At 35.3% G+C, this 22,762-nt stretch overlaps 1 protein-coding gene across 9 annotated transcripts in view; it reads right to left on the bottom strand.

The window, feature by feature from the left end:
• The window catches only part of PDE1A (phosphodiesterase 1A), a 479,731-nt gene that overhangs the window by 295,692 nt on the left and 161,277 nt on the right, over positions 1–22,762 (bottom strand). For 3 of the 9 annotated variants that reach the window (XM_081580996.1, XM_081580997.1, XM_081581000.1), the window contains exon 1: positions 9,655–10,147. The exons of the other annotated variants lie outside the window; for them this stretch is intronic. In XM_081580996.1, coding sequence (XP_081437122.1) covers positions 9,655–9,707 — 53 coding nt within the window. In that variant the 5' untranslated portion in view covers positions 9,708–10,147. Of the gene's footprint in view, positions 1–9,654; positions 10,148–22,762 lie in introns of those variants that run through there. 9 annotated transcript variants of the gene reach the window in all.

Raw genomic sequence — 22,762 nt, 5'->3', positions numbered from 1 at the left:
TGGAAAACTCAGCAGTGGCCACAGGACTGGAAAAGGTCAGTTTTCATTCCAATCCCAAAGAAAGGCAATGCCAAAGAATGTTCAAACTACTGCACAATTGCTCTCATCTCACATACTAGCAAAGTAATGTTCAAAATTCTCCAAGCCAGGCTTCAACAGTACATGGACCGTGAACTTCCAGATATTCAAACTGGATCTAGAAAAGGCAGAGGATCCAGAGACCAAATTGCCAACATCTACTGGATCATTGAAAAAGCACAAGAGTTACAGAAAAACATCTACTTCTGCTTTTTTGACTATGCCAAAGCCTTTGACTGTGTGGATCATTCTTCAAGTGATGGGAATACCAGCCCATCTGACCTGCCACATGAGAAATCTGTATGCAGGTCAGTAAGCAACTGTTAGAACTGGACATGGAACAACAGACTGGTCCAAATCAGGAAAGGAGTACGTCAAGGTTGTATATTGTCACCTGCTTATTTGACTTCTATGCAGAGCACATCATGAGAAATGCTGGACTGAATGAAGCACAGGCTGGAATCAAGATTTTCAGGATAAATATCAATAACCTCAGATATGCAGATGACACCACCTTTATGGCAGAAAATGAAGAAGAACTAAAGAGCCTCTTGATGAAAGTGAAAGAGGAGAGTGAAAAAGTTGGCTTAAAGCTCAACATTCAGAAAACTAAGATCATGGCATCTGGTCCCATCACTTCATGGCAGATAGATGGGCAAACAGTGGAAACAGTGGCAGACTTTATTTTTTTGGGCTCCAAAATCAGTGCAGATGGTGACTGTAGCCATGAAATTAAAAGACGCTTTCTCCTTAGAAGAAAAACTATGACCATCCTAGACAGCGTATTAAAAAGCAGAGACATTACTTTGCCAACATAAGTCCATCTAGTCAAAGCTATGGTTTTTCCAATAGTCATGTGTGGATGTGAGAGCTGAGTGCCGAAGAATTGAAGCTTTTGAACTATGGTGTTGGAGAGTCCGTTTGACTGCAAGGAGATCCAACCAGTCCATCCTAAAGGAAATCAGTCCTGAATATTCACTGGAAGGACTGATGCTGAAGCTGAAACTCCAGTACTTTGGCAACCTGATAGGAAGAGTTGACTCATTAGAAAAGACCCAATGCTGGGAAAGATTGAAGGCAGGAGAAGGGGATGACAGAGGATGTGATGGATGGATGGCATCACCGACTCAATGGACATGAGTTTGAGCAAGCTTCGGGAATTGGTGATGGACAAGTATGCCTGGCATGCTGTAGTCCATGTGGTCACATAGAGTCGGACACAACTGTGCGATTGAACTGAACTGAAGTTCTTACTTATGACTCACATTCTATCAAAAGGTATAGGAAATACAGAGATTCAATATGGATTCTAGCCTCAGGAATCCTACAGTTTTGGAGAAGAGGTGATCTCCTTAGGTAACTATAATAGATTGAAGTAAAACATGCAGTGAAAGAGATACAGATAAAATGAGATGGGTCACAGAATTAGAAACAATTGGATGCAGTATATTGTGAAGTCAATGCCTAATTAGTGGGCAGAGAAATTACAGACTTTTTTTATGTTGTTTCTCAAAGGCATCACCAGTGGAATTGTTATAAGCATTTGAAATCTTCATTAGAGATCGCCAACAAACAGGTGGTCCAGATTTTCACATGTCCCTGCTTTCATCCAAATTTTAATTTAATGATACAATTTAAAAGTGACTTGACCTATTAGAATTTTCTTTTCATTCCTTAATTAGGGCTCAGAAAATCGCCACATTTGTATGTTGAAGGTACAATCCTATTGTTTTTTATTACCAGTGGTCTCTAAACAATTTGTTCTAAGCTCTTTGATCCTTAAAAGTGTCAAATTAAATATTCATATTTTTAAAGCTGAAGTGATGATTTTCATAATAAAAGTCCATGACTTTCAATGCCTACCAAATACTTGGTTAATGAATATATAATTAATGTTTAAATATCTGTTTTGATTTAATAAACAATATGTCTAAAAATATCATCTTAAGATCCTAAAAGCTAGAGTCACCAAAATAGCAAAAATGGACACAAATTTGATTTAGAATTAACACTTCTTCATAACAAAAATATGACTCTAACAGAGCACGCTTGGGATGTTTCAAAGATAACTCGGGAAGCTTTATCATCTTTTCCTTCAAATGCACTGTAGACTTACCCCTACACTTGCAGCAGCTCCAATTCAGGAAATGTTGGATTTTGCTCAATTAAAGATCATGTCCAAGTGGACTTAATCAAATATATAAATAAACTGAAGTTTTCCCATGAGAACTATCGAAATTATGTCATGTCAAGTCACAGAACCAGAGACTAGATTTACAAATAATGCAGACTTTTTTAACCTTGTTCTCTGTAAACCAACAGGTCATTTTTAAGCTTACTATTATTGTTTCATTGTTATTATTATTATTTTTCATTGCTTTTTACCTCAACACTATAAGTAATAGGCTGATTATTTCAAATAAAAAATTTTCAAGATTATATAAACCATAAAATTATCCCCACTAGATCATTTTACCTGCATAATCTTGATTTTTCTCATTTCAAACATTATAAACATTTGAAAAGCAGTTTCTAAACAATACCAATATCCAAGATAAATGCAAACAGCACCAAGCATCTCTAGCTTAGAAAATAGGACTTGCATAGCTCCCTGGTGAGAAGTGCTTTCTTATGTTTTATTGATTCCTTGTTCCTGGATCCATGTGTATGTGTATGTTAGTCACTCATTCATGTCCAACTTTTTGCAACCCCATGGACTATAGCCCTCCAGGCTCCTCTGTCCATGGAATTTTCTAGGCAAGAATACTGGAGTGGATTACCATTCCCTTCTCCAGGGGATCTTCCCAACTCAGGGGCTGAACCTGGGTATCCTCTATTGCAGGTAGATTCTTTACCATCTAAGCCACCAGGGAAGTCCTATATTCAAAATTATTATTTATGAATTTAATACTTCCTCATGAAGTTGCCCTGAAGATTATATGCTTATATTTTGTCTAAAAATATGCTAAGGTAGCTCTTGGTATTAATTGTAATATCTACTGCTGCTGTTGCCACTAGTTGTAAATTTATTGGAAATAATTTAAATTTTTGTAAATTGTGGATGAAGTAATACTATGGGAGTAAATTACTCATTGCCTGACTTCAAAATGTATAACAAATTACAGTTTATTTGTGATGACCACTTAAAAATTAGAGCTACTTTTATCACAACTGGAAAAAAAAGGCTCAACAATGTCTAAGGTGTTTTCTTGATAAATATTTCGTGCCTTACATTCAAATGTATTTGTTGTTTTACTCTGATCTTTGTAATTTATTTTGAGGGTCAATTTGTAATTATTTCTTCCTTATAAGTCACACAATGACTTCTGACTAGCAGCAACAGTATCTTGACAACAAAAATATTAATAAATATCTGTTATTAAATATATTTGTTCTATTAATTAGCATTGTGTCTGATAATGTCATAAACTTTAAATTCATATCACTACATCTATTTTCCAGAAGTATTTTTCACTTTCATAGCAAGTAGAAATAATACAATTATTTTGTTCTATCAATTAATTGTCACTTACTTTAAAATTATCAATTTATTAAAGAAAACCCTTGAACCTAAATTTCCAGTATATAACTATATAACAATTTCAAGTCAATTCAATTTCCTTTTTCTCTCTTAAATAAATGAATTCACAATCACTTGTCTTAGAAACAAAAACTGGCAAAATATCTTCATATATATAAAGTTGTATTAATTTTGGATTTGATTTACATAGAACTTTTTCTTAGGAGAAAATACATTTCATAAAAGAAAAGGTATTTAACATACTCTACTACTTCAATAGTTAATAAATTTTTTCTATGTAATTTTCACTCTGATGACTTTGTACTATATACATTTCTATCTGAATCACACATTTTTGGGTGGGTGTGTATGTGTGTGCATTCAGTCGTGTTTGACTCTGCTCGACCCTATGGACTATAGCCCGCTAGGCTCCTCTGTCCATAGGATTTCCCAGGCAAGAATACTGGAGTGGGTTGCCATTTCCTTCTCCAGGGGATCTTCCCAACCCAGGGATTGAACCTGAGTCTCCTGCATTGGCAGGCCGATTCTTTACCACTGAGCCAACTGGGAAGCCCCAATATATTATACTACTTCACCAGTTAATTTTTACTATGTAATTTTCATTCTGATAACTTTGTACTAAAATTTCTGGCTAAAGTGCACATTTTTTGTTGAGGAAGTGTTAAAAAGAAATTAAAGCACAGAATATCATAAATACATATTTATGAGATGAAAATGCCAATACCAATAATGTATTAGCAATACAATTTCTTTAAATTTTGAAGTGAGTTTACATTTTATATTACTTGTTCCCATTTTCTATTATTCCCAAAACACTGAAGTAAATGGCTCTGAAACACTGAGGAGAAAACTGCCTAGAAAACTATTGTAAATTGGCAAAGTGGTCAGGTGTTCCACCTTATTACTGTTTAAAATTTTTTTAAAAAAATTAGTAATATTACTGATTACTTATTCCTATCTGAAAATCAGGAATGTGGTGCCACCTCTGCAACTTCTGAACTAGCTTTGACACCAGTGTTAACACACTGAGCTTAAATGTGGGACTAAATAAAAATGATAACACTCCAAAAGGCATACAATTTTAAATACGTAATAGATATTTTATGCTATTTCTCTATAAAGCATAGATCACAACCTTGAAATAAGAATTCAGACCCAGCAATAGGGTACTAATCATCCCCATTAGGTACCCAAACAAAATTAGGACTGCCTTTCTTTTCCTAGCCATCTCACTGCTTTCTACATCTCCATGTGAAGAGAGTATGCCTGCCAAAAACACACTCAGAATTCCTCTGCTAACAGCCACTTGTAAAAATAAAACTTTGAAAAGGCATAAAGAGAAGAAACAGCATGTTCTAAATGCTGTGAAGAACCCAACATGATTTTCATTGGTCTAGGGCCCTGGCAGCCATTCGACTTGCACTTTACTGTCTCAGCTCCTGGATGCATAGACCAGTTCTCAGTTCTAGGGTTGAGGAAGAACCATTTGCATGATTTCATTTGTGGCTTTTTCGTGCTACTTCTAATGAAAAGAGACCACAAAAATAACATCCACTTTTGAATCCTGAGAGAGATTCAAAAGGTTATTGCTTCCAAAGAACACTAAATAAGGCTTAACATGTAAGAAAGAAGTTTCAATTTATTTTTTAATTCATTTTTCCTACATACTTCCAGAAAATCTTTGAAGCAACAAACAGAAAAAAAGATGCATATATAGTAGAATTTGATAAAAATAAAATATCAAATAAAGTGGGGGGAGATAATTATAACAAAAACTCAGACATATATTTCATTGCAGTGTAATTCAGGTAAGAATTATTTTCACTGATGCAGTTTTATTAGGAGAAATAGATTTTTTGGTATCAAAGTCTAAGACTGAGTAATATTCTGGGAATATAGAAAGTTCACTAAGCAACATGAGCATGCAGTAAGATGGAAGTATCCTCAGCAATTGTTTTACTGAAGTTAGACAAAGGTACTCCATCTGAAATGTGCTATAAATTGATGAATCTTTTTATATAAAGAGATTATTTATAATTACTAGAGATCAAACTCTGTGGTAACACAGAAAAAGAAGTTTTTAAATGTCTAAAGAATGTGTGTATCAGAGAGCTCTAATATCAATGCTGATGCGAATCTTAGAATTTTAAAGATCTATACAAATTCATTTTCTAAGTACTGAGGAACAAACTCAGTGTTGGTGATGGAAAACACTTTAATATATGTTATGTAATAGTGTTTCCTTCCTGGAAAATTATAAAGCCTAAAATGCTTCTCTTGAGTAGAGAGTGATTTCTCTGTACAACTCTGAGCTGCAAGAACATCTGCAGAGTGAACCACAAAATGTGTCTGAGATGCATCATTTCTATATGCTCCAGGCTGAACAGTCTCATTTATCCCAAAGTAACATGTAGAATGTATGAACGTGCGCGTACAGACTCCAGCCTTGGTCATAAAAAAAGTCTTGCCTTTGTTCCTTGCTTCACAGATCTGACATCAAAATGTGTATCTAAATTTTCCATGGAAGACTTTTAAAACATGGATTTGATAACCTAACTATGTGAAATGATTTGGGAATCAGCGTTGTGGGAGACCAAGACATTCTTAGAGACAGTTTCTAAATAGCATCTAAGACTCCTCCCAGCCTTCCCAATAGCATACCAGCCATGGAATTTCAATATTCATCATCTCCTCTAAAACCTCTCAACTAATTTTTTACACTTGATGGGTGATTTTTATTATTTGAAATTTAGGGAGATCATGCTGATGAAAAATTGATATTAATTCTGTCTCAAAAATTAAATTTAAAAGAAAATCTTTCTCTCAGCAGAAACTAAGACAACATTGTAAAACAACTGTACTCCAATAAAAACTAATTAAAAAATTAGAAAATGAAGGCAATATAACATTAAAAAATAATAATAATATTTAAAAAATATTGCTTTTATCTTTCTCACTTCACTTAGGGGCCAGAATTAGTTTTCACTGAACTTTGTCTTTTCCATTATAATTTCCCAGGATGTTGTTATCTTCTTTTTGGTACCCATCACCTGCCTGTGTCATGGTTACCTAGATATACACTAGATGATATGCTTTGTAAGGGCAGGTATGGTTGTCTTTTTTTATTGTGTCTGGCCTCTCCAATGGTGCATGCATACTCAGTTGTGTCTGACTCTTTGTGACCCCATGGACTGTAACCCACCTCTGTCCTTGGAATTTTCCAGGCAAGAATACTGCAGAGGGTTGCTGTCTCCTACTCCGGGAGATATTCCTCACCCAAGGATCAAACCGGCATCTCTTGCATTTCCTGAACTAGCAGGTGGATTCTTTACCACTGGTGCCACCTGGGAACCCTGGCCTCCCCAATGCCTTAGCCCAGATATGGTCATGTCTAGGCGAGCAGAGAATGACAGGTGAATTGACTTAAACTGTGGGTTCAATTGCAGAAGAAAGTAGCCTGTATATAGAAATTTGAATGGTGTCAATATGTCAGATGTTTCTAAAAAAAAAAATCTTAGGCTGATCTCTTAAAGACAAAAATTTTAAATGAGTTTTTTATAAAAAATAGCAAAGATATTTCACAAAAGTTCTATTAAACTTGTAACTAGCACATCTGAAACAATCTAGCACAGATTTGCTTACAGATTGAGAACAGCTGTGCAAATCTCTTAGGAAGTGGGGTGCACACATACTGTACATATTGAGAAGGAAAAGTCTGTACATGGGATTCTGACCAGAAAAGGAAGCCTAGAAAGATGTCTCAGTGTGAAAGGCTGGACAGCTCAGGGGAAGGCCAAGGGAATAGGGGAGCTGGGAAAGGAGGCCAACAAGGAAAATAAAGTGGGACATGGGATAAGAGCCAAAGGTGCCAAGAGAAAGAGTGTCCATCTTCCAGTCATGTCTAGCTCTTGCGACCGCATGGACTGGGTCTGTAGCCCACCAAGCTCTATATCCATGGAATTCTCCAGGCAAGAATACTGGAGTGGGTTGCCATTCCTTTCTCCAGGTGATCTTCCTGACCCAGGGATTGAATCCAGGCCTCCTGCATTGCCGGCAGATTTTTTAGGGCCACCAGAGTAAAAAATGGTAGCTCTCTAGTCTGAGCCACCAGAGAAGCCCAAAGGTGCCAAAGGAAAGCTTAACCCATTTCTCAGCTTGCCCAAAAGCACAACTAGCTATTAGAGAGCCCATGCTGCATTTCACTAAAGAACAGCCTAAAACTTTCTCTGAGAATGTGTGTCTAGTCATTTGGATCTTTTAAGATACTCTCCACCTTCCTTTCCTTCATAACAGTCATATCTTGATAAAAGCAAAGCCAGCTGTCAATATGCCAGTAGACCCATGATCCCACATCTGGCCTTAACCTGTTTTCAATTGGGAACCCATCTCAGCACTTGCTTGAAATAATTGCCTGGTTAAATGTATATCCTCTTTGGTAGCTGTGTTTTCTCTTCTAGGTCATCAGTATCATGAAACAATCATTTGAATTTACCAAACTTTATTCTAATCACCTGGACAAAGAATCCCACCTTCCACAAAGGATCTGCTCTTTATATGAAAGAGAAGCACACTTGAATTTCAATTTCCCTGAGAGTAGCATATTAACATATAATTCATCAGGAGGGGACAAGGATTTGGCATTAAAGCAGTGAACGACCACCTTCCAGCAACAGTTCCACAGTGGAATAACACACTTAAGTTGATGGCTATGTGGATCTGATTTTATCCAATATGGCCCTGCCTTCCTGAACTTCTGTAGGTACCCTCTTTAAGTGATGTCTCAGTGGGGTTGAGTTTGGAATTGTCTCTGCAACTTTCATGCCTCCTTGAAGTCACACATGCGCTTGGAAAGAAAATAGTAGTGAACTGCACAGGAACTGAAAGAACGTTTCCAGCTCCTGCCATAGGAAACACGAGAGGTGAATAGACCTTTTGGATTTTTGGTTAAATTTACAAACGCTTATTTAAATAGACATATTATATTAAATTCGTAATGTAGATTTGAAAATATCTTCAAAATATTTTAAAACAGATTTGAGCTAACATTTTGTTTTAAGCATTATGAAAGTATATTGATATTACTAGCAATATTGTAGCAATGCTTAATTAATACATAAGAATGGAAACATTTTATATATAATTCTATTCCTTGAAGGCCCACTCTTATTATTTAACAACCACAAAATGTCAGGAATTTCATCCATAAACTTCTACAATCCTGTAGTTAATTCAAGATCAACAGCCAGTGACTACAACTTAACCTTAACATTTAGTATTGTTAACATGTGATATCTTTGCTATATTTAAGATATTATTTGGGGAGAGGCCCAAATTTGATATATGGTTAACTTTAATTCCAAATTCTGGATTCTAAATTACATAACAGGTAACTAAAGACTCAAGACAGAAGAAATTGCTGTCTCTTAGTGAAAGAGTCTCTCCCCCCTCAAAATAAAACCTTAGTCCAATCTGTTATGCGAGATCCACATTCTGCCTGGCCAAAGATTCCACCCCAGTGCAAAATATCTTCTATTGCCCTGCTGTTTCCTTAACTACTATATAGATACTCCTAAATTAGCTGTAAAATGTTCATACTATAGTACAATAGAGTTCAAGTTCAAATTTGTCTCCCCATACATTACTGCACAAAAGCGTAGCATTCACAGCACTAAAATACTACTTCTGAGAGAAAACAGTTGAAAGAACCACACATTTCCCATTTACAGGGCTATGCAACCACTAGAAACAGCGAGGGATTGCATAATGTTTCAGAAGTTTTTCTAGTGCTATGTCACTGAAGTACATGAAAAGCTAATACGTTTTTAGAATACATTTTGAAAAACTGATAAAAGCTTGTGCATAGGGTTTCAGAAAATAAAAAATAAAAGAACTCCTTCAGTATGCATGAAGTTACACTTTAGGCAGAGTCTTTATTGCTTTGTTATAACTTAGTGCCAGAATTCACAAGTTAAGGATGAAAAAGAAATTATTTTCCCTGATAGTCCTGGAGCCATCTAGGATACATCATGACTTACCTAAAGATGGGTCTTTGGAGATGTTTCCTCCTGATTGTGACATGGTCATCCATTTAAAGGTGAAAGTTTAGCTTGTTCCTGGAAACCACTCCAGAAATCCAGGGAGAGAATGTGGAAGCTTATCCTGATCTATTGTCCTGCAAGGAGCCCAGAAGGCAAAAGTAGTTTCCTCTTTCTCTTTTTGGGTGCTGGGAGAAAACTTCCCTGTTCTCTGCCAGCTGAGTAATGTGTCCATAGAGGCCACATAAGACAGGCACGATGGGGCACTCCCCCACAGAGCAGGGTGTGCAAAAACACCAAGAGTCACGTTGACATGGGCAGGAGAAGTGCACGGGACCCTCGGAAACAGAACAAAACAAACAGAAACCTTCCTACCCCTGTGGCACCCAGGTAGGAGCTCCCTAAGTTATCGCAGCCATGAGAGCACTCCTTCCACATGCTGGTCAAGCTCGGAAAAGCTAAGTCCCTCCCTGTCTTTAAAACAGCCCGTTCTGAGGCTCAACTTTTTTTCTTCAAAATAAAAGTTGTACAGCTGGTTCAGCAGTCCCAAGTGAGTACCCTCAGAAAGTTTGTTCTGTTAAAATAAGAACTGTATACAAATTAATGAAGAAAGATGGGCTGAAGCTGCATGGCTGGCTTTGCTCCTAGAGATCATAATTATTTTACAATCTTGCTTTTATTCATGCTGGATGAAGTGTGGAGACAACTCATCATTTTTGGCACTCATAACCTAATAACCTACACTTGGCTAAAGTCAAAGATGCCATTTCAACTGATAGAAGCCCTGTGAAGCTGGCCAGAGCTACAAAAGTTAGAAAAACAAAAATTGCTCAATTCCATCAGTGACACTATACCCAAATGCAGCTTTTCAACTAAGAAAGGACCCTGCAAAAAGATATGGAAACACACACACACATCACAGTGTTTTTTCAGTTCCCCAAACTCCCTAGGAACCTAAGGTTTTTATATTATAAAATCAAATTTTAATTTATGAAAATAAAAAGGAAGAAAAGTAGATATAAGAGAGAAGTTGTAAACAACTGAAAATAAACATTAAAAATTGTTTTACTTGGAAGACAGACTCACACTGCAGGGACTTTTGTTCAAGTTACAAATAAGGTGAATCCTCATATTTTAATATAACATTCTGGAGACATTCTTGTGTCTAAGTCACTAACAAATTTCTTCTCAATCAGTAATGTCATGAGATTCCAGGCTAGAGGTTTGTTCAGGGCCGGGGCAATGGGATGACCCAGAGGGATGGGGTGGGGAGGGAGGTGGGTGGGGGGTCCAGGAAGGGGAACACATGTAAACCCATGGCTGATTCATGTCAATGTATGGCAAAAGCTATTACAATATTGTAAAGTAATCAGCCCCCAACTAAAATAAATAAATTTATTAAAAAAAAAAAAGAATTAAAACTAAAATAAAACGACACAGAAAGGTTGGAAATAAAGGCAGAGACAACGATATCTAGGGAGATGGTGATAAGAAAACAAGAATGGCAATATTAATAGAATGAATAGAATATCAAGCAAAAATCCTTAAATGAGAAAAATGGACTATGTTTCATATTGATAAACTTATCCAGCAAAAAGTTAAAACATATATAAAACTTTAATGTACCTTACTGTGTGGAATTAAAATAAATGTAAACCGAAGTGTGATCTTTTTAAGGCACAAAAAAAAAAAAAAAATCTCAAAGCATGATTAAATGGTTTAAAAGTACACATGTTGAAAGGAGGATAAACTGAGAAACACACATGCTTTCACTGAATGATCCATAAAAATAAGATTTAAATGTCACAGAGGGGGATATGCTCTATATCATAGCAGTCTGTAGCTCTTAGCTCCCTCCAGATATGTCCACAGAAGCAAGAACACCTTTTTATTTTCCTCCCACAAGAGAGACAAAGAAAAAGAGAATTAAAAATAAATCACTGATTACATTGAGCAGTTCTAATCCATGCTAGGAAATGGAATCAGTCTGAGAAAGCATTGAACTAAAAATAAAATAAATGGCTTCTAGTCCTAGTTCTATTATGAATATGCTGGGCCATTGCGAGAAAATTTCTTGACTTATCTGAGCTCTAGTTCTTGTTTGTAAAATAAAGTTATAATATTAGTTGAATTCTATGTTCCTGTCCAGCTTTAGTCATTCCAACAGACTCTTTCTAAGTATGATTAGTCTGCTTCTTGCAGAGATACTAGCATGAGCCTTATGGTACATGATACTCCACAAAATACGTTTATATTATGTGAAGTTATAAATAAAAAGGAAGATAATTTTACATTATAAATTTATGTAGCTATCATGTATTAATGTAATTATGTATAAATCAAGATTTTCTTCACCATCAATAAACATTCAATCATAATTTGACATGTGTGCAATACTGCAGTTATATCCAGAGACCATCTACATGCAAACTGATATGCAGACCTTAGGGTAGTGGCTTCATTACAACCATATGCTTTTGCTTTCTTTGTATATGTAATAATGCATTACACAGATCTTCTGGAAAGATTTCTGCATTTATGGATGGCATTCAATTTCTGTACTCATAGTTTATCTATATCACTATTAATTTAGCATAAATACCCCTGAGGAACAACTCAAGAGAAAAATAAGCCTATCAACTTTTAAAAAATAGCTTTCACTTTGTCTACTTTTGATTTAGAAAAGTGTGATGACTACTTCCTTAATGTGTTGGAAGGAACTCAACAAAATACTAATAAACATCTAGCCAAGGTACAATTCAAATGACAAGCAAGCATACAATCTTATCTGAGGCTCAAAGCTTCGATTATTAACCACAGAATCTGAAAGCTATTAAGCTAATTACAGAAAATCCATAACATCATTGTTTGCTTTAGGTTCATATTCTTTTTGCTCTGAAGTTAAAGTAGAAAACTTAGATTCTCACTTACATAAAGCACTAAATTTATTTTAAAATCCAATCTTAAAACTTAAGGAGCCATAAGAAGATAACAGTAAATTAAATAGTCACTTGACACAAAGAAAAATATCTATTTCTTGTTTTCATTAACATTTTTTAAAATAGCATTTAAACTTAATATTGGAAGGAAAAGTTTGCTTTATTAACTTAATTTAATGTAGTATTCAATAAGATGAAATAACCTCACTGTTGTTGCTTAAATTGCAAAAATACAGTCTTTAACACAACTATACTGTGAAAAATGCTAAAATTTATCATACAGGCTGTCTCCTATTAAAATATGCTAAGTATAGTATATTTTGAATAGTTTTTCCAGGGGTTGGCTCCAGAAATTATTTTTATATTTTTTCTATTAAGGTGAACTCTCAATGTGAGTTAGCCTAACACTTTTACCACTACTCTCTGCACACACGCACACACCCATACATATACAGGCACACTTTCCCCACTGTTAGAGTGTTATAATAGGTGCTCAATAAATATTTCTTAATTTATTAGAATTCTTAGCACAACACACAGAACATATCCATCATAACCAACTCATTTTATATGATAAAATACATGGATTAACTCGCATGATTTTTCCAATCAAGTGGATACTAAGTATGTCATGGCATTTTGTGTGAAGCCTCATAGAAAATGATAAACTTACTTTTTCTTGTTTTTTTATTGTAATAATCTATTCTTTGGCCCTTTTTGTAATATACAAGAGCTAAACAGCATGCAATAGTAGAAAAATCATATAGTATTGTGAATATGTCAGTCCAAGAACTGGAAAATGAATGCAGCTACTGGTTATTACTTTAACACAGAACTCTAGTCAAATATCAGTCTGAGACAAAGTGTGTGTACTTTTTTCCCAATACAATTCAATTAAACACAATGTTACATGTTATATATTTAAGTGAGTTTTTAAATTAAGTGGAGAAAGAGGAAGGAAATGCAAGAAAGAGATGATAAGATAGGAATATAGATTTTCTCGCTGTGTACATATGATATGATTTAAAATTTTTTACAGGTTTCACACTGATGATGAAGCTAGCTGATGGATGGTAGAGCTGGAATATGAACCCAGATGCCTCATTGCTGAGCCCCTGCTTTTACCCCTACTGAGTAGGGGTGAAATGTAGGCATTGGGTCCTTTCTGGGCTATCATTCACATTTTTTTTTAATATCATTCACATTCTAAAGAGAAACAAAAGAAACTAACTCCTCTAATGTGTCTATTCTTCTCCTAATCCTCATCCCTACTTGATCCTCATCACTGCATGACCCATTAGGTTTCCAACACTTAGAAGAGCCAGCCCAAGAAATGGTCTATTGATATCAAGGTGAAATAATCAATGAATATGTTCTACAAAGATCTGAATGGAAACTTTTTTCCATAGCCTTGAACTAATGTCAGGGAACACATATTTAAATCCCAACTTTAGCAGTGATTTCCTCTTCAATTCTATGAATATCTGTTTCCTTACCAGCCAAACTAAGATGTCAGGCTGGATGACCTCTAAGATCCTTTCCAGTCCTAAATTTTTGTGACTCTATGACTGACATATGATAAGATGTCAAGTTATTTAAACTTAGTGTCCAAGCAAGAATAAACTCTGTAATCATTTTTAGCTTTTCTTGACCACAACAAGGTCATGCATACCACCAGAATACTTTTTGTTACTACTGTTGTGAAATTAAAGCTATCTAACATACTACTATTGAATGTGCAGCTACATATTCATTTTTCTAATTAGGCAGTTTTCTTTCTTTCTATAGCTTCAACTGGAACTAGTCTCACTTGAATGTGAGTTCCAGGAAGACAAGGGTTAATGTCTGCTGCATTCCCTGTGCACAATATATAAGAGGCATGAATGTGTGCTCAGTCACTTCACTCAGGTCCGACTCTTTGCCACCCTATGGACAGTAGCCCACCAGGCTCCTCTGTCTATGGGATTCTCCAGGCAAGAATACTGGAGTGGGTTACCATGCCCTCCTCTAAGGATCTTCCCAACCAAGGGATCAAACCTCTCTCTGTCTCCTGCATTGCAGGTGGATTCTTTACCATTGAGCCACCAGGGAAGCCCATGTAAGAGACAGTCATGGTTATTTACTGAATGAATGAACACAAACAAAGTGCTAATTAAGGCTACCTTATTATATTCTTGTATATTCTTTTTCTAAAAACTTGGTCATACCTGGTAAATGTTCAGTTTTCCGTATTTTCTCCAACCCACTGTTTTTCTTCAAAGAGGTATCTGAGTTTATAGACAGGTGGGCTTCTTTGACCTTTTAGCAGCAGAAAAAAGGTAGCCTCAAACCCAAACCAGCAGGTTCCTGCTCTCCTTTATGTTCTCTGGAATCTGCAATGATGTCCTTTAACTGTCTGGTCACTTCACTCCCTGCTGACATCTACTGCTGAGATCTGTAGCTGGTCTGTTCAATTGGCTCAGTTTGGGAACGGTGGTCAGCTCCTTCTCAATGAGCCCAATCTCAGTCTTTACTGCAAGACTGCTGCAAGACTCTCTAAGTCTCCTCTTTCAACTTGGCTAACATTAACCCCTCTCACCACACTGCATGAGGCAAATGGATGCCTAACAGACTAGGAAAAAGGAAAGATCATATACATCAAAATGAAAGAAAGAAAATCACATTGCTCCCATTATGTTATGAAGCTTTCTTATTCATTCATTTCAGTGGGTACATAGTGAGTAACTATACCGCGATATTAACCATCTGCCCTATCTAGCCCTCACCTACCTATACTTCCATCTCAAAACCCGAACACAGGTTAATTCTTCCCTAGCCATATTGGCATTTTGTTCCTCAAACACTCCACACTCTTCCCTGCCTTTTCTCCATGTGCTGTTCCCTTTGCCTAAAATGTTCTTTCTCCTGCTCACTGCTCATATGTAGCTGCAATCTCCCCTCCTCACAGAGGTGACTCCTCTGACAAGCCTATATGAATTTTATATACCCTCAGTACTCTGTTTCCCTCAAAGCAAGTATCATAGTTTGCATTATATTCATTTACAAATCCATCTGTTCAATGAATGAATATGTCCATTCTGCAGCATGCAATAAACTGAGGAAAAGATCAGAACATCTAACTGTTCCTGACTACCTTAAAAATAAATCTAGTCAAGTTACTCTGAAAATGTGTTTGTTCTCATGTGTGTCTGTAATAACCTAAAAATAAACTCACTGATCTCTTGCAATGCTTCAAAACATTTTCTGCTAATTACATATGTGTTTCATCTTAAAATATTTGTCATTATACTTCTTCAAATCAGAAACTCTACTTATCTGAGAATAAATACAATAGGAATATTAAAATTGACAAGGCAACTAAAAATCACTTTGGAAATGGCTCTCAGTTTGACTAAGAAATGTTTTTTGCCTTAGGGGCAAAAAGCACCTACCTAGCTAAGAGATTTAAATTAGATTTTCTTATCTTGTGTGTCAAACTTAACACTTACTGGGCATTCATTCAATAAAAAATATATCAGAATTATTTTCTAAAATTGATTAATAAAGAACCAGGTTTATAGCTTCAAGTGGCAAGGAAAAACTGTTCTTCAAATTGGCTAACCCTTTAGCCTGGTATAAGAATTGAGCCTTTTCACTTCAAATAGTAGGAGAAATTCCTCTTTGTCATTGAAGTGTACAAACAGGTCAACTAAAGTTTGATTGGTTCCACTTAGCACTCACACAAGTTCTGACAGCCTTTAGTGCTGGCAGTTATTCAACTTCCTTTGAATGAATGTGACATTCTGTGACAATATCGTCATAAACAACAACAGTAAAGAGAATCATTTAAAAAATATTCTCACAGCCAAACACCAACACACCAATGTGTATCAAGCAACATCAAATCTACTATAAAGGGAAATGGCTTTTGCATAGTGGGTAAACATAGTGAATAAACATTACAAAAAGACATCTCCTTAATATAAAATGCCCTTTGAGTCAGAGGACTAAGAAAGAGATGGTTGGACAGAGGCTTGAAGGATGAATAGATATTCAACAAGCAGGCTAACAGGAAAGGCAAGCAGGGTATTTTCATCCCTAAGCATGAGGCAACAACACAGGGTTTGGAAAGCACACTATGACTGAAGCAGTGTGGAGTAATTCCTATCACATTAGCCTGTAGAATCACAGAGACTCCACCATCACAAAAGAGTGGTTGCAATTAGGAAAGTAATGTGATATTACGGTTTAAAGGCATTTGAGTTGAAGGATTCCATTACTCTCCAAATACATCAAAAATGTTATCTGTAATTTTTCAGTCAGTGGAAGTTGTCCAAAAGTAGTTAAACACTAGGACTGGTTGAGTTTCCTTATAGATGAAATTCATCACTAAATCATTAACTTAGCATCAGTACTGAGTCATCATTACCAGCTTTCCTCCATATTTTAAACTTGGTTTCAACATGACTTTAAATCCAATTAGCAGTTTTAAAAAAATCTGTCTTAAGCTTCCAGTAATGCCTATGAATAAATGTGTGGAATTACCACCAAGAAATGAATTGAATCAATGTCAGTAAGTGGAAAATTCCTAAATGTTAACCTATCCACTCTCCAAGATTTTAGAATTAGACAGAAATAGAGATAATCGTGACTCACAGTGACTTTAAATAGAAGCAGCCACTTAGTTTGCCAAGCTTATAATAGTATGTGTGGTAGGTTCTATATATTGATAAATAACTCAAATGTATTTGCTTACACCTTTTTAAAATAAAAACTATCTTATTTTATAATAACTACAGGCCACACATACTTTGTACCTTTACATGCATTCATTTCTCAAAAACCTCAGTCCAGCTTCAGCTTTTCTTTCTACTTCTGCTGACTTTCTTCTACTCCACATCCACTGAAGTGATCTATTCTTGCCAATCTCATGTCTGGCTTAAATATCTTATTTTTCATATCAATACATCATTTCTGACAGTTATTCCATGACATATTATACTTATTATAATTTATTTTTACATTCATTTAATTAAAATGTAAATTTAAATTCATAGAGGATTTAAACTGATCATTGAATATTTTCCCAAGCCCAACACAAAACACATTTTCTACTGTATCATCTGACACAAGGCCCAATACCTATCAAAATATTGGAAACGATGTCTATCTTAGAAATTCTGCATCTTTTCTAAATATTATTAACTTCTATCAAGCTGTATAGTAATAAAATGACAGTCTTCCCCCATCTATTCTTTTCTCCATCTAGCCCAATGGAAAGTATGGAAGCAAGGGGGCTGGTATGTGTTTATCGATCCTTTACTGTGTTAGACAGAATACCTTACATGCACTATTTCACTTAATTCTACACAGCACACCTAGAAAGTAGATTCTCTTACTTTCAAGGCACACTCGAGAAACTAGAGTTGAGAAAAACTACAGAAGTTGCCAAAGGCTGTATATCTTATATGTTACAGTACTAGGGTTTAAATTCAGTTCTGTCTGATGCTGGTATTTTAATTCTTGCTAACACTGCCTCCTCATGATCACATTAGAATGTGTTTTAATAGCAGCCTCAAAGAAAAAGGCATGTTAGTTTACTACCACAGTTTGAAAAATATAATACACTGACCATTTGAATGATGTACAGCCCTAGAGAGAACACAGACAGATTAAATATATAAATGAAGTTGTGGTTCTATCCCCAATATACAGAATGGTTCTGCAATGCTGAGGATTGTATAATACAATCCTCTCTTTAAAATCATGTTCACAAGAAATCCAAATCATTAAAAAATTAATCCATTAATTAGAATTCCCTACCCTCTTTCAAAACCACATTATTAGATACTTAACTTTCACCAGAAAGTTGGATGGGTCATAGACTTGTAAAGTTCAAAGTTGCCTTACCTACCCTCCATATTCTACTACAAGGATAATATTGACAACTGCTGCTTCACTAAGTACATCCTATGAGCCAGCCACTTCTGAAGACTCTACAAAACTTATTACATTGAATTCTCCTGACAGCAACCTGGGATAGGAGTTGGATCTCTATTTTAGAGAAAGCTAATGCTGCACAACTGGGACTGGTCAAGCAAAGATTTAAGCCCAGGACTGCTCTCCTCCATGCCTGTGCATTTAACGACTCCCATGATCAGGGCTATCAAATATGATTCACTTTGATTTCCTTTTCTCTGTTTCTCAGGGTCATTTTGTATTTTTTAATCGTCTTCCTCTCCTTTTGTCCCTGCATGAACAATCTGCTTTTCCAATGATGAGCTCCAAGATCATCAGTTCTAACCTTCTTAAAATTGTGGCCGCTTGTGAATTCACTTTCCTCAGTTGTTCGACAAATACAGAACACTGTTATTGTTTTAAATGTACACATTGTCTCAGTATAAGAGCTCAAGGACTTTTATTTTTGGCCTTGAGGTAATGAGTTACTTGTTATAAATAGAATCATAGACTCCTGGAATCCAAAGGAACCTTTGCCATTAAGTTTTTCACCTTCCAAACCTTTGCAGAATTCCTCTTGCTTTTCCTCTCAGAAATGGCTTACAATGCCTCTGAGCTGGAAGAAGTGAATCTGCTGTTTCTTTGATCTCCATTCCCCAAGAACCTCTCATAAATGAGAGTTTCATCTTGTTGAATGCTATTTCTGTTTCAAGATAGAGACTTTTGTATACTAACCTCTACACCTGGTACACAATCAAGCAACAGTCTCTTCCAGCAACAAAGGGAAAACTGGCTGTGTTGGGAGTACAGAAACGTAGTATTTAGTCTCAATGTAATTATTGTTTATGCACATTGAAAAGTATATTTTTATTTTAGGTAAATTTTTTGCCTTTTATACACTACCTTTAAATATAGCACAGCTTAATTTCACTAGCCAATGTGACAAAGGATGTACTAATGGTTAAGAGAACAATAATTATTAAAACACAGGCTGTTTCCTCAGGGAACTCAAGTTTAAAAGGAAATAAATAATCCACTTTTAAAAGTAGCTTCAATTCAATAAGTGATTTAATAAAATAAAAGGAACAGAAGAAACTCAGAAGGGAGAGAAATAAAGACTCACAGAGGAATTTATTATACTTTAGCAAGTTTTATCCAGTAAGTAGAAGTTCAGCAAGGGAGAATTGTTTACTAGCAAGATGAAGTGAAGAAAATCTAGGCAAAGGAAGATGAAAAACAACATAGAAGCATGAAATACCACAGTTTCACGAACTGGTAGGTATCTTGCTATTACTGAGGATATAGGTGTCAGGGAGAGTGGCAGGAAATAAAGCTGGAAAATCAACAAATGCCAAATTATATGTGCCATATAGGGGGCTTAGGCTATATCCAACAAGCAATGGGTAGTCACTGATGGGCTATAGTCAGGGAAATGGCACCGTCAGCTTTACAGTCTTGGAAAATCTTACTGATAAAAATGTGGGACACATTTTGAGAAGAGAAAGTCCAGCTATAGTGGTATCAGTAAAATGTCTGTTAGATTAATCTTGGTAAGAGATGATAACGACCTAAAGTAACGCAAAGACATAACTGGAAAAGAAAGAGCCTCTTCCAGATACTAACAGGTACAAAGCATTAAGTGAAAGTGCCAGTCACTCAGTCGTGTTTGACTCTTTGTGACCCCATGGACTGTGGCCCAACAGGCTCCTCTGTCCATGGAATTCTCCAGGCAAGAATACTGGAGTGGATTGCCCTTCTCTTCTCCAGGTGATATTGTCAACCCAGGGATCAAACCCAGTCTCCTGCATTGCAGGCAGATTCTTTACCATCTGAGCCACCAGGGAAGCCCATAAAGCATAGGGCTTAGTGAATGATTTGGTATAGTGAATGAGAGAGAAGAGGAATTAAAGACAATACTTTCATTTCTGGCTTATTATCTGAATGGATGGTACCACCACCATCTGGGAAGAACCAAATAGTAAAAAGAGCAATAATGAAAGTATAAAAAAGTATAATGAAAGTATAAAAAATGAAAATAATAAATAATGAAAGTATAAAAAAGAAAAAAGTATAATCAAAAGTTCATTAATGGGGCATAATGAATTTGCAATACCAAAGGATGGCCCAAATGGAGATGTTTCATAGACAACTAGATATTTAAATTACAGGGACAGAGTAAAGAAATCAGTTATAGAGATAAAATATGCATGTGGAAGGTGGAGGTGTTGCTACCTAAGTATAAAACTACGAATGTGGATAATATTGCTCAGAGAGAACATGTAAGTTAGAGGAGTGAAGACTCAAGAATAAAACCTGACATACAGAGGGAAGCATATCCAGTGAAGATCTCAGAGAGACTAGAAAGCTGGAGGGAAAGTTCATCCTACAACAAAAGTGGAGGGAATATCAAGGAAGAGAAAGGTGTCACTAGTACCAAATGTGCAGAGCAATTAAAAAGAGAACAAATTAAAACTTTAAAGATAAGTGAAAAAAAATCAGAAACGCCTCTGTCAAAGTTATCAATATAAAAGTGACTGGTGGCCTTAACAAAGCAATTTCTATGCTGGAACAATCATATGTTCAGTAAGACAAAAGTTCTCCTTTAGTTTATTTTCTCTCTTTTAGCTTAAAACACCACTTTAAACAGACATTCAATTTTCAGGTTTATTTGGCTCAGAGTTTCTTCTCTTCTGCTGATTTTTGTGTAACAGTATCACACTGGCTTATTTAATAAAGTTTTCAGTATGCTTGAACACTGGGTACTACCAGTCTTCCTTCAGTTTTTGCCCCTTCCCACAAAAATTTTTTCAGTACATATACAAGTTATTCTTCTACAAAAATGTATTCTTCCATATCAATTTTTCTTTTTTTATCAAATATAAAAAGTTAAAGAGCCAGGAGCCAGTTTTTCATGATTGGAGAAGGGAACTCCACATATGGGAAACTGAAAGACTAGAATATATCCTGTGATGTTGCAAAGACGTTAGAGATAGTGGTATGAACTATAGGTAATAAACATAAATCTAGCTATGTTCATTGAGGAGGCTGAGAAGCAATGAGACACCATTAACAATTAACACAACAACCACCCAAATTTTTTTTCTATATACCACTCACTACTAAAAGAAATCAGAATTCCTTTAAAAATAGTCTGAATCTAGGGCTGGGGAAGGAAAGTACAAGATAAACTTGTAAGGAAACATTCAAAGAATGAAGAGGACATAAAAAAAGTATAGGAAACAGCTTAAAGAGGCTACATTGATCAAATATGGGAAATTTGAGCACCAAACTAAATAATGATTGTAATCTATTGTTACCCATTGAATAAAATAAGAATTTTATTTATTTATTTATTTATTTATATATAGAGAGAGTGATAAATGGAGCAAAATATAAACAATTGCTCCTGGATTTCCTTGTACTATTCCTGTAATTTTTCTTAAACTTTAAAATCTTATGAAATGAAAAAAAAATTTTAACATTGTTACAACTTTACTTTTTAAATCTGGATTGAAATCTTAGACATTGAAAAATCAATGTATAATTGACTTTTCATTGTAATTTATAATTCAACATTACTTTTAAATTTTGTATCTTACAATAAAATTTGCAGATCAAAACATAACATCATTTTTCAGAAGCAAGGTTAATTTTAGGAGAATGACACACCTGTGTGTTATTTATGTTCATAATTATTTTGTAAACACAAATGATCAGTAATAAATGAGCAATCTACTACCCTGGCTGAGCCGTAAGCCCAACCAAATGTTTTCCCTTCACAAAGGTTTCCCTTAGCTCTTCAAGTAGGAATAATCTTATAATTCTTAGCTTACATACCACTGTTTCTTTAACTTTTCTGGAATATATAAAACCTTTTGTCTTGGGTAATAGTTATTTACATACATATTATCTCTGACAATGAGCTAAATAAAGCTCTTTAAATTTAGGTAAAATTCAAATTTGCTTAAAATCTTTCAATGATTCCCAGATGCCCACAAGGTGTAAACTCTTTAACATCATATTATATAAAATGATACATTACATGGTATTATATGTTTCATATATAATACATATTATATATTCCAGCTATATCTTTCAAAATCTGCCACCCACCACTCATTACACAGATATACAACCATACTGAATTACTTTCATTTCACTTAGATCATTATGTTCTCTATAGGAATTTACAGTTTCTGAGTTCTGTCTAGAATACACTTCCTTCAAATTCT

Source organism: Giraffa tippelskirchi, chromosome 3 (genome assembly GCF_054371585.1).
Source record: "Giraffa tippelskirchi isolate mGirTip1 chromosome 3, T2T-mGirTip1v1.2.pri, whole genome shotgun sequence".
In the NCBI taxonomy this organism is placed as follows: Eukaryota; Metazoa; Chordata; class Mammalia; order Artiodactyla; family Giraffidae; genus Giraffa; species Giraffa tippelskirchi.
The sequence above is the reverse complement of the archived record's forward strand: the minus strand, read 5'-3'. Positions and strand labels throughout refer to the sequence as shown.